General features: G+C 42.9%; 2 protein-coding genes across 2 annotated transcripts in view; both read right to left on the bottom strand.

Annotated features, from left to right (window-relative positions):
• Window positions 1-12648, bottom strand: part of TSPEAR (thrombospondin type laminin G domain and EAR repeats) — a 106744-nt gene that overhangs the window by 65665 nt on the left and 28431 nt on the right. The window lies entirely within an intron of this gene.
• LOC308242648 (uncharacterized protein) lies at window positions 9291-10082 on the bottom strand (the record flags this gene model as incomplete). The annotated part of the gene is made up of 1 exon (XM_080657071.1): window positions 9291-10082. One exon carries the CDS (start codon window positions 10080-10082, stop codon window positions 9291-9293), a length of 792 nt encoding a protein of 263 aa, XP_080513197.1.

Genomic DNA, 12648 nt, shown 5'->3' with positions numbered 1-12648 from the left:
GGGCAGTGGGGCTGGAGGAGGGTGTGAGTGTGAGTGTGTGAGTGAGTGTGAGTGTGTAAGGTGCCCAGGGCTGTTGGCTTTTATACCCTCCTGGTGTTTGTTTTCCAAGCAGGAGGCTCCCCACGCCTCCTTTCCTTGTTGATATTTTGAGCTGAGTCCTGGGAGCCCTCATTTCTTCTGGTTTATTTCCAGGAAAGAGTCTGCTGCTTGTAAATGTCTGTCATTGTTGAAGAGTGGGTTGACCCCTGCCCTGTGTGTGTTTCCTAAGCAAACACCCCTGGAAACATCTGGAGTGGTGGAGCCCTGGCAGCCCACCTGCCCTGCCAAGCTTCCAGCCCAGCTGTTCTCCTGACATTGCAAGGGATGGTTTGAATCCCAGAGTCAGAGACAGGGCAGCGGGGACTGAAATTGGGACACTGCTGCTCATCGCTGCAGGACATCCCCATACCCATGCGGCTGAGGAGGGGGCACCAGCCACAGAGCAACCCAGTAAAGGGGAAGGTAGACAGACAAGGGTCTCAAACAGCAAGAATGACAATAGCTTTGGCTCTTTGAGCTCCTTTGCTTTCCAAATAATGTTAGGTTCAGCTTATTGACAACAAGAAACATCCTGCTGCAATTTTTATTGGGAGTGCCTTGAATCTACAGATCAATGTGAAGGCAACTGAAATCACAATGTCTCCACCCATGAAGATGGTCGAATTCCCCATTTATTCATGTCTTCTTTGATTTATTTTATTAGCGTTTTTATAGTTTTCATTATGGAAGATTTACGCTAGTTTTCTTTTTTTTATTTTTTGTATGTCATACTTTTATTTATTTTTTAAAATATTTTCAACAATACAGATTTATTTATTTATTTATTTATTTATTTATTTATTTATTTATTTATTAAGGTATTATATGTGTACATATCTTACCATTATCCCCCCACCCCACTCCCATACATGCCCTCACCCCGCAATGTTCTGCATCCATTGGTAATTCTTATATGCATCCATATAAGTCCTTCGGTTGATCTCTTATTTCCCCACTCCCCCAAACTTCCCGTTGTAATTTGACAGTCTGTTTGATGCTTACTGCCTCTGTATCTATCTCTTGTTCATCAGTTTATAATGTTTTTTTCTATCCACAAATGAGTGAGATCATGTGGTATTTTTCTTTCATTGACTGGCTTATTTCACTTAGCATAATGTTCTCCAATTCCATCCAGGTTGCTACAAATGGTAAGAATTCCTTCTTTTTTATGGCAGCATAGTATTCCATTGTGTAGATGTACCATAGTTTTCTGATCCACTCACCTGCTGACGGGCACCTAGGTTGTTCCCAAATCTTAGCTATTGTAAATTGTGCTGCTATGAACATAGGGGTGCATATATCCTTACTGATTCCTGTTTCTAGTTTCTTAGGATATATTCCTAGGAGTGGGATTACTGGGTCAAATGGGAGTTTCATTTTCAGTTTTTTGAGGACACTCCATACTGTTCTCCACAGTGGCTGCACCAGTCTGCATTGCCACCAGCAGTGCACGAGGGTTCCTTTTTCTCCGCAACCTCGCCAACACTTGTCGTTTGTTGATTTGTTGATGATAGCCACTCTGACTGGTGTGAGATGGTACCTCGTCGTTTTGATTTGCTTCTCTCTGATGTTTAGTGACTTTGAGCACGTTTTCATGTGTCTCTTGGCCTTCCTTCTGTCTTCTTTTGAAAAGATTCTATTTAGGTCCGTGGCCCATTTTTTTATTGGATCATTTATCTTCCTTTTATTAAGTTGTATAAGCTGCCTATAGATGTTGGAGATTAAACCTTTATCAGTGATAACATTTGCAAATATGTTCTCCCATACAGTGGGGTTTCTTGTTGTTTTCTTGATGGTTTCTTTTGTTGTGAAAAAGCTTTTTATTTTGATGTAGTCCCATTTGTTTATTTTCTCTTTGGCTTCCATTGCCCTAGGGGCAGTATCAGTGAAGAAGTTCTTTGGCATATGTCTGAGATTTTGCTGCCTATGGATTCCTCTAGTATTTTTATGGTTTCCCGTCTTATGTTTAAGTCCTGTATCCATTTTGAGTTTATTTTTGTGTATGGTGTAAGTTGGTGATCTAGTTTCATTTTTTTGCATGTATCTGTCCAATTTTCCCAACACCATTTATTGAGGAGACTCTCTTGACTCCATTGTATGTTCATGCCTCCCTTGTCAAATATTAATTGCGCATAGTGGTTTGGGTCGATATCTGGATTCTCTATTCTATTCCATTGATCTATATGTCTGTTCTTGTGCCAGTACCAGGCTGTTCTAAGAACAGTGGCTTTGTAATACAGCTTGAAATCTGGTATTGAGATCCCTCCTACTTTATTCTTCTTTCTCAGGATTGCTGTGGCTATTCGGGGTCTTTTTTTATTCCAGATGAATTTTTGGAGAGTTCTTTCTAGGTCTGTGAAATATGCCGTTGGTATTTTAATGGGGAGTGCATTGAATCTATAGATTTCTTTGGGTAGTATGGACATTTTAATGATGTTGATTCTCCCAATCCATGAACATGGTATGTTCTTCCATCTGTTTACGTCTTCCTCTCTTTTTTCAGTGTCCTTCAGTTTTCCGCGAATACGTCTTTTACCTTCTTGGTTAAGTTTATTCCTAGGTATCTTAATTTTTTTGGTGTGATGGTAAATGGGATTGCTTTTTTAGTCTCTCTTTCTGTAAGTTCACTATTGGTGTACAGAAATGCCATAGATTTCTTGGCGTTAATTTTGTATCCTGTAGAGTGCTGAATTCATTTATTAACTCTGTTAGTTTTTTGATGGAGTCTTTCGGGTTTTTTTTGTACAATATCATGTCATGTGCAAATAAGAACAGCTTTACGTCTTCTTTTCCAATTTGGATGCCTTTTATTTCTTCTTCTTGTCTAATTGCAATGGCTAATACTTCCAGTACTATGTCAAACAGGAGTGGTGAGAGTGAGTATCCCTGTCTTTCCTGTTCTTAGGGGAATTGTTTTTAGTTTTTGCTCATTGAGTATGATGTTAGCTGTGAGTTTATCATATATAGATTTTATTATGTTGAGGTATGATCCTTCTATTCCCACCTTGTTGAGAGTTTTTATCAAGAAAGGGTGTTGGATTTTGTCAAAAGCTTTTTCTGCATCAATTGATATGACTATGTGATTTTTATCTCTCAATTTGTTTATGTGATGTATCACATTTATTGATTTGCGGATATTGTACCATCCTTGCATTTCTGGGATAAATCCTACTTGGTCATGGTGTATGATCTTTCTGATGTAGTGTTGGATCTGATTTGCTAAAATTTTGTTGAGGATTTGGCATCTACGTTCATGAGGGATATTGGCCTGTAATTCTCTTTCATTGTGTTGTCTTTATCTGGTTTTGGTATTAGGGTGATGCTGGCTTCATAGAAGGAGCTTGGAAGTGTTCCTTCCTCTTGAATTTTTTTGGAATAGTCTGAGGAGGATAGGTTTTAGTTCTTCCTTGAATGTTTGGAAAAACTCTCCTGTTAAGCCATCTGGCCACAGGCTTTTGTTTGCCGGAAGCTTTTTGATGACTGCTTCAATTTCTTCCATAGTTACTGGCATATTGAGCTGTTTAGATTCTTCCTGATTGAGTTTTAGAAGGTTATATTTTTCTAGGAATATGTCCACTTCCTCCAGGTTGTCCAGTTTGTTGGAATAGAGTTGTTCATAGTATTTTTAAACAATCCTTTGTATTTTGGCGGGATCTGTTGTTATTTCACCTCTTTCATTTCTGATTTTGTTTATTTGGGTCCTCTCTCTTTGCTTCTTGGTGAGCCTGGCTAGAGGTTCATCAATCTTGTTTATCCTTTCAAAGAACCAGCTCTTGGTTTTGTTGATCTTTTGTATTGTTTCTTTGGTCTCTATGTCGTTTATCTCCGTTCTGATCTTTATTATTTCCTTCCTTCTGCTTACACTGGGTTTTTCTTGTTGCTCTTTTTCTAACTCTTTGAGTTGTAGGGTTAGGTAATTTATTACCATTGTTTCTTGTTTTTTGCAGTATGCTTGTAGAGCTATGAACTTCCCTCTCAAGACTGCTTTCGCTGTGTCCCATAGATTTTGGATTGTTGTGTTTTCATTGTCATTTGTTGCCATGATGTTTTTTATTTCTTCCTTGATCTCTCTGGTAACCCAGTCATTGTTTAATAGCATGCTGTTTAGTCTCCATGTGTTTAATTTCTTTGGATTGTTTTTATTGCAGTTGACTTCCAGTTTTATGCCACTGTGGTCTGAGAAGACACTTGATATGATTTCTATCATCTTGAATTTGAAGAGACTTTGCCTATGTCCCAACATATGGTCTATCTTTGAAAATGACCCTTGTGCACTTGAGAAGAATGTATATTCTGTGGCTTTGGGGTGAAATGTTCTGAAGATGTCAATTAATTCCATCTGGTCTAGTGAGTCATTTAGGATTGATGTTTCTTTGCTAATTTTTTGTTTAGAGGATTTGTCCTATGGTGATAGTGGGGTATTAAAGTCTCTTACTATGATTGTATTGCTGTCAATCTCTCCCTTGATATCCTCCAGGAGATTTTTTTATGTATTTGGGTGCTCCTGTATTGGTTGAATATATGTTTACCAGAGTTATTTCTTCTTGTTGGATTGCTCCCTTTAGTATTATGAAGTGACCTTCCTTATCTCTTGTTATGTCCTTCACTTTGAGATCTAATTTGTCAGATATAAGCATAGCTACCCCAGCTTTTTTTTCATTTCCATTCACCTGGAATACCTTTTCCATCCCTTCATCCTCAGTCTGTGTGCATCTTTTTTTCTGAGGTGGGTTTCTTGTAGACAGCAGATATATGGGTCTTGTTTTCTTATCCAATCTGTTACCCTATGTTTTTTGATTGGGGCATTTAATCCATTTACATTTGAAGTTATTTATATATATATGAAGCGAAGAAGGAACACAGGGGTAAAGAATAAAAATGGCGACAAATAAGTACCTATCAATAATAACTTTTAATGTAAATGGATTAAATGCCCCAATATATATATATATATATATATATATATATATATATATATATATATATATATATATATATATTTTTTTTTTTTTTTTTTTTTTTTTTTTACAGCAGACCCTTTAGCATTTCTTGCATTGCTGGTTTGGTGGTAATAAATTCCCTTAGTCCTTTTTTGTCTGTGAAGCTCCTGATTTCACCTTCAATTTTGTTTTTTGTTTTTTTAATATATTTTATTAATTTTTTACAGAGAGGAAGGGAGAGGTATAGAGAGTTAGAAACATTGATGAGAGAGAAACATCGATCAGCTGCCTCCTGTACACCTCGCACTGGTGATGTGCCCGCAACCAAGGTACATGCCCTTGACTGGTATCGAACTGGGACCCTTCAGTCTACAGGCCGATGCTCTATCCACTGAGCCAAACTGGCCAGAGCTCACCTTCAATTTTGATTGATAGCCTTGCTGGGTACAGTATTCTTGGATTCAGACCCTTCCTTTGCATGACTTTGTATATTTCATTCCATTCCCTTTTGGCCTGATGAGTTTCTGTTGAGAAATCAGTTGCTATTCTGATGGGGGTTCCTTTATAGGTAACTTTCTGTCTCTCTCTGGCTGCTTTATAGATTCTTACTTTGTCGTTGGTGTTTGCCAATTTAATTATAACATGCCTTGGCGTCGGTCTTTTGGGGATCTTTTTGCTTGGGACTCTGTGGGCTTCTTGGATTTGTGTGGGTTTTTTCTTCCCTATATCAGGGAAGTTTTCTGTCATTATTTCTTCAAACAGGTTTTCTATTTCTTGCTCAGTTTCCTTCCCTTCTGGGACCCCTATTATGCGGATGTTGTTTGTTTCGTGTTGTCCCAAAGTTCCCTTAGGCTCTCCTCCTGCTTTTTAATTTTTTTTTCCTAGAAGCTGCTCTACTTGGGTATTTTTTCCCATCTTGTCTTCTAGCTCACTGATGTGGTCCTCTGGTTCTTATAGTCTACTCTTGATGCTTTCTATGGAGTTCTTTACAGCAGCGATGTCATTTTGCATTTCTTCTTGGTTCTTCATTTTCTCTTGGTTCTTACTTATATTGTCGAATTAGTCTTCCATTCTTTTCAGCCACCTTATGATCATTTCTCTGAATTCTTCCTCTGGCAGGTTGCTTGCCTCCATTTCCTTTACTTCCTTTTCTGGTGATGCCTGCTTTTCTTTCATATGCGGGCTGTTTCTTTGTCTCCCCATGGTCTCTCTTCTGTAGATGTCTGGTTATGTAGTTCTCTCTCTCCTTTCCGTGGTGGAGTGTAGAGCTCCTCTGAATCTGCGTGTTTACGCCAATTGGGAACCGGTCTTGTGGGGCTCGCAGCTGTTCTGTGGGTGTCGCAGTTATGGATTTTCAGGCTTTCGATAAGCTCCACTTTCCCTTTAAGGATGACGCAGTCTCCGCGTCCGAGCCAGCAGCACCGGGAGAGGTCCCAACCGCAGTGGGGGCTGCCAAGTCAGGTGAACCCCGACTAGCAGTCCCCCACCTTCTCCTGGAGTTTATCTGTCCCTTAACCTGCCAACAAACACTCCTCGTGTGACCCTCAGCTGTTCTTTCTTTCTGCTCCGGGACAAGGCTCGGGACACGTCTGTCTATTCCGCTGCCTTTTTTTTTTTTTTTTTTTCTGTAGGTCATACTTTTAAACAAAAAGTTTGAAATCCAATTGTTTATTAATATTATATGGATGTGGGCAAAAGTAGGTTAAATTACCAGGCATCATTACCTAAAATATAAATCGTAGGTAAAAATACAAAATAACAACAATAATAATGAGATAAGTAATAAAAATAAGCAATACAATTACCAATAAACAAATAATAATGCAAGAATAAGTTGTTTCAAGTACTCATATCTATAAATCTACTTTTGCCCACCCCTGTATACAACTACAATTAATTTTTATTACTTTACGTTTGCATTCTTCAACCTTGCCAAACTCTTATTTCCAGGAGACCTTTTGTAGATTCTGGGGGTGTTCTATGTGGACATTCATGTCCTCTGTGGATAGAGACAATTTCATTTCTGCATTTCCAATGTGCCTGCCTTTTACTTCTGTCTCTTGTCTTGTTGTGCTGGGTCAGACCCTCAGTCTGAGGCTGAATAGGTGTGGTAGGGGAGGACATCTGTGTCTGGTTCCTAGTCTTAGGGAAAAGTATAGTCTTTTCAATAAAATGTGGGGTTGGCTGTGACATTTTTCTAGATGCCTTATATCAAGTTAAGGATTTTTTGTTCATTCCTAGGTCACTGTAAACCTCAGAGGGAACTCTCTATAACCCATTCTATGAGGTCAATATTACTCTGAAACCAGAGCCAGACAAAGACACTACAAGAAAAGAAAGGTACAGGTCAATATCTCCCATGAACATTGATGTAAAAATCCCTCAAAAAATGCTAAGAAATCAAATTCAGCAGCAGATGAAGAGATTTATACACCTTGGCCAAGAGAGATCTATTGCTGAAATGCAAGGAAGGTGCTGCATATGATAGTGTATCAGTGTAATATACAACATTAGCAGAATGAGGGGAAAATACACACTGGTCTCAACTGATGCAAAAAAACACAACCCACATTTGACAAAATTCAACACACTTTCATGATAAAAATACTCAACAAACTAGAAATAGAATAAAACAGCATATATATAAATATATGTGAATAACATCATGAATATGTATGAAAAACCTGCAGCAAACATCATACTCAATTTAGAAAGACTAGAAGCTTTTCTTCTAAGACCAGGAGTAAGATAAGGAGGCCCACTTTTGCCACCTCTGTTCTCCATAGTACTAGAAGATCTGGGAAAGCAGATAGACAGTGAAAGTAATAAAAGGCATCCAAATGGGAAAGAAGTAAAATTATCTGTGTTCACATGTGCTATCATATTAAATGTAGAAAATCCTAAAAATTCTTGGGAATGGCTCATTCTTTAAAGTTTGCTCTCAGCTTTGTCAGGTAGGATTGAACCACTGGGGCTAATTTTACCCACAACTGAGGCAATGCCCTCTGAGTGGTGTCCCCGATGTCCTGAGAATCAGGACCATGTTCTGACTGGCAGGTGGGAATAGGCGCTACTTTGGGCATGTTTCATATCTGTGATTAGCCCTCTAATTTTGTGCATTTCCCCAATCCCAGACTCACATGGGGGTGCTGATCATTACTTCGCTAACACTTGAGGGAGACCCTTTGAGGACCAATAGTTACTCAGGGCAGATCTCCCCTTTCTGGCACTCTGGCCATAAACACTAGCTGCCTGGGGCTCCCCCATCGGCCAGGGCCGCCTATGACTCAGGGGTGCATGGAGCGCTTGGGTTTCCCAGTTTTGCACAAGAGCCTGGAAATGCTCTCATGGCGGTGAGTGGGACCAATTGTGAGGCTCACTTTGTGTGTTCCCCTCTCTCAGGGGGCCCTGGTCTGTGATTTTCAAGTCCACCATCTGAATACCATGGCTCCACGATTTGGCTAATTGTTTGGTGAGGCCCTGGCAGGAGGTCCAGTCCCTCTGATTCTATCAGGGTTGGAGCAGCCCTTCCCACCCTCCCTCCCTCAGGTCTCTGCTAACAGTGTAGCCCTGTGGGTGGACCGCAGGGGAGGGCAGGCCCACAGTCAGTGCTACAAGGAGCCCCAGGTTTCTGATGGGACAGTGGATATAATGGGCCCTGGGCCGGACACTCATTAGACCAGGACTTTCTGCAGGAGACCAGCCTGAGGAAGCCCAGGCACAGGCCCAGCAGACACTGACCTCCGGGCCAGGGCGAGATCCCTCCTGGTGTCCCACCAGGAGGAGTTAGGCCACTGCCCTTTGGGATCTCTCAGCCACTCATTTCTAGAAATATCCCTGACTGAAGAAGACAATGTCTGGTGAAAACCACGTGTCCCCAAACTTCCCCATGAAATCAAGTGAAGGAAATGATCAGGTGATGAGGTGAATTTATTCCGGTACCCAAAGAAGTAATGATAAGTTTAGAGTAGAGGTCAAGTGACCCAACAGAGAAAGTAGGAGGCAAGGACAGGTGTCCAGGGGCAAGTGGAGTCATCGTGGAGGAGGAAAAAGACGACGGAGCAGTGAAAGCGAGGGGTCCTGAGAGCAGAGGTCAGGTCAGGTTAGTGGAGACTGGGGGACCCTGTCCTGAGTGGGGGCAGCCACTTGACACTGGTCAGGACCAGACTGAGGAATGACTGGGAGGACCTCAGTCACAGGGTGGGACCTGAGCCTGGCTGGCCCTGGGGACAGGTTTGCTCAGCACCAGGATGCCTGGGCCAAGGTCGGGACTCAGTAGGACAGGCGGGAGCACACAGGGCGGCAGAGCAGGGACATGCAAGATGATGGGCGGCAGCAGCTGGGCTGGCAGGAGGAGAAAGGGCCACAGCAGGAGGAGGCGGGCACGCAGCAGGCAGGCCTGCACACGGGGCGGCAGATGAGGGACACGCAGGAGGAGGGTCTGCAGCAGCTCGAAGGGGCTGGGCAGGGGGTGGCCCCAGAACACACAGGCTTGCAGCAGATGGGTGTGCAGCAGACAGGTTTGCAACAGACAGGCCTACAACACACTGGCTTACAGCAGATGGGTGTGGAGCAGACTGGCACACAGCAGGCCTGCTGGCAGGGGGAGGAGGTGCAGCAGGAGGGCTGGCAGCTAGACTGCTCGCAGCATGAGGGCATGCAAGAGCTGGCACAAGAGCTGGTGCAAGTTGACTGGCAGGGGCTGGATCCACAAGCCACCTGGCAGCAGGGGCTGGACATGCAGCTCACTGGGGCACAGACAAGGGTCCGGCAGGGCATCAGGGTACAACAGCTGGGAGTGCAGCAGGAAGGCTGGCAGCAGCTGGTGACACAGCAGCTGGGGGTGCAGCAGGAAGGCTGGCAGCAGCTAGAGGTGCAGCAGGTGGGTTGGCAGCAGCTGGGGACACAGCAGGTGGGGGCACAGCAGGAGGGCTCACAGCAGCTCTCTGGACAGTCGTCCACCTGCCAGGAGGAGTCCGTGTAAGAGTCACAGGACCCGGGCTGGCAGGCACGGGTGCCATAGCTGAGGTTGCTGGAGCAGACGGACAGGGTGGAAGCAGCCATGGTGGGGCAGTGGGGCTGGAGGAGGGTGTGAGTGTGAGTGTGTGAGTGTGTGAGTGAGTGTGAGTGTGTAAGGTGCCCAGGGCTGTTGGCTTTTATACCCTCCTGGTGTTTGTTTTCCAAGCAGGAGGCTCCCCACGCCTCCTTTCCTTGTTGATATTTTGAGCTGAGTCCTGGGAGCCCTTTTTCTTCTGGTTTATTTCCAGGAAAGAGTCTGCTGCTTGTAAATGTCTGTCATTGTTAAAGAGTGGTGACCCCTGCCCTGCATGTGTTTCCTAAGCAAACACCCCTGGAAACATCTGGAGTGGTGGAGCCCTGGCACCCACACCTGCCCTGCCGAGCTTCCCTGCCCAGCTGTTCTCCTGACGTTGCAAGGGATGGTTTGAATCCCAGAGTCAGACAGGGCAGCGGGGGCTGAAATTGGGACACTGCTGCTCATCGCTGCAGGACATCCCCACACCCAGGCGGCTGAGGAGGGGGCACCAGCCACAGAGGAACGCAGTAAAGGGGAAGGTAGACGGACATGGGCCTCAAACAGTAAGAATGACAATAGCTTTGGCTCTTTGAGCTCTTTGCTTTCCAAATACTTTCAGATTCTGCTTATTGACAAGAAAAAAAATCCTGCTGCAATTTTTATTGGGAGTGCCTCAAGTCCACAGATCAATGTGAAGGTAACTGACATCACAATGTCTCTACCTGAGAAGATGGTCGAATTCTCCATTTATTCATCTTTTCCTTCATTAATTTCATCAGTGTTCTTACAGTTTTCATTATATTAAATTTATGCTAGTTTTCATTTTTTATTTTGTTGTAAGTCATACTTTTAAACAAAAACTTTGAAATCCAATTGTTTGTTAATATTATAGGGAGGTGAGTAAAAGTAGGTTAAATTACCAGCCATCATTACCTAAAATATAAATCATAGATAAGGATACAAAATAATAACAATAACAATTGCACAAGTAATACAAATAAACAATTCAATTATTAATAAACAAATCATTACACAAGAATAAAGTGTTTCATGTACTCATAACTGTAAATCTACTTTTACCCTCCCCTGTATACAACTACAATTAATTTTTACTATTTTAAGTTTGCATTCTTCAACCTTGCCAAACTCTTATATTTCCAGGAGACCTTTTGGAGATTCTTGGGGGTGTTCTATGTGGACAATCACGTGCTCTGTGAATACAGACAATTTCATTCCTGCATTTCCAATATGCCTGCCTTTTACTTCTGTCTCTTGTCTTGTTGTGCTGGGGCAAACCCTCAGTCTGAGGCTGAATAGGTGTGGTGGGAGAGGACATCTGTGTCTGGTTCCTAGTCTTAGGGAAAAGAATTGTCTTTTCAATGGAATACGGGTTGGTTGTGATATTTTCAGAGATGCCTTATTTCAAGTTAAGGATTTTTTGTTCATTCCTAGGTCACTGTGAACCTCAGAGGTTACTCTCCATAACCAATTTTATGAGGCCAGTATTACTCTGATACCAGAGCCAGACAAAGACACTACAAGAAAAGAAAGCTACAGATCAATATCTCTTATGAATATTGATGTAAAAATCCTCAACAAAATACTAACAAATCAAATTCAGCAGCAGGTGAAGAGATTTATACACCTCAGTCAAGAGAGATCTATTACTGAAATGCAAGGATGTTTCTACATTTAATACTTAATCAGTGTAATATACAACATAATAGAATGAGGGGAAAAATACATGACTGTCTCAATTGATGAAAAAGAAACCCACGTTTGACAAAATTCAACACCCTTTCATGACAAAAATACTCAACAAACTAGTAATGGAAGGAAATGACATATGACTGAACAGCAAACATTATAATCAATTTTGAAACACTGGGAGCTTTTCTTCTAAGATAACTTACAAGACAAGGATGCCCACTTTTGCCACCTCTATTCTCCATAGTACTGGAAATCTAGGAGAGCAGATAGACAATCCTATATAATAAAGAGGTAATATGCAAATTGACCCTCATGCCATAACGCTGTCACAAAACCACGGTGGCGTGCGCAGCAGAGGCTCAGTTCCCATAATGAGTGATCAGCAGGGACCTGAGGCTGCCTGGTGCCGGCCAGGGCCGGGTCGGGGGCCCTGAGGCTGTGCCCTTCTGCTCGCCCGGCAGGGCTTGACGGAGGACCTCAGGCCATGCCCCCCTTCATGGAGGGCTTGATGGGAGACTTCAAGGTGCGACCCCCAACCCAGCCCAGTTCGGGGGACCTCCGGCTGCGCCCCTGCCCGGTGTTCACCTGGGCACCTGAGGCTATGCCCCTGGCAGAGCGGGGCTTAACGGGGGAACCGAGGCTGCACCCATCCCAGCGGAGCTTGGTGGGGGTGGGGCAGGCCGGGTCTGGGTCTCGCGTGATTTTGAGGCAAACTGGGGTGTGTGGGGACTTTACTCTGGGTCCGGCGGCATGCCCCAGACTCTGACAGGAGGAAGATTTTCATATAGGTTTTACTAATTTTCTTTCATCTCTGACACTTCTATTATAGAGAAAGGGCAAATAGCAATATTAAAACATTTCCTCTAATTAATTCCCTTTTAATGT

This window comes from Plecotus auritus, assembly GCF_963455305.1.
Source record: "Plecotus auritus genome assembly, chromosome: 2".
In the NCBI taxonomy this organism is placed as follows: domain Eukaryota; kingdom Metazoa; phylum Chordata; class Mammalia; order Chiroptera; family Vespertilionidae; genus Plecotus; species Plecotus auritus.
The sequence above is the reverse complement of the archived record's forward strand: the minus strand, read 5'-3'. Positions and strand labels throughout refer to the sequence as shown.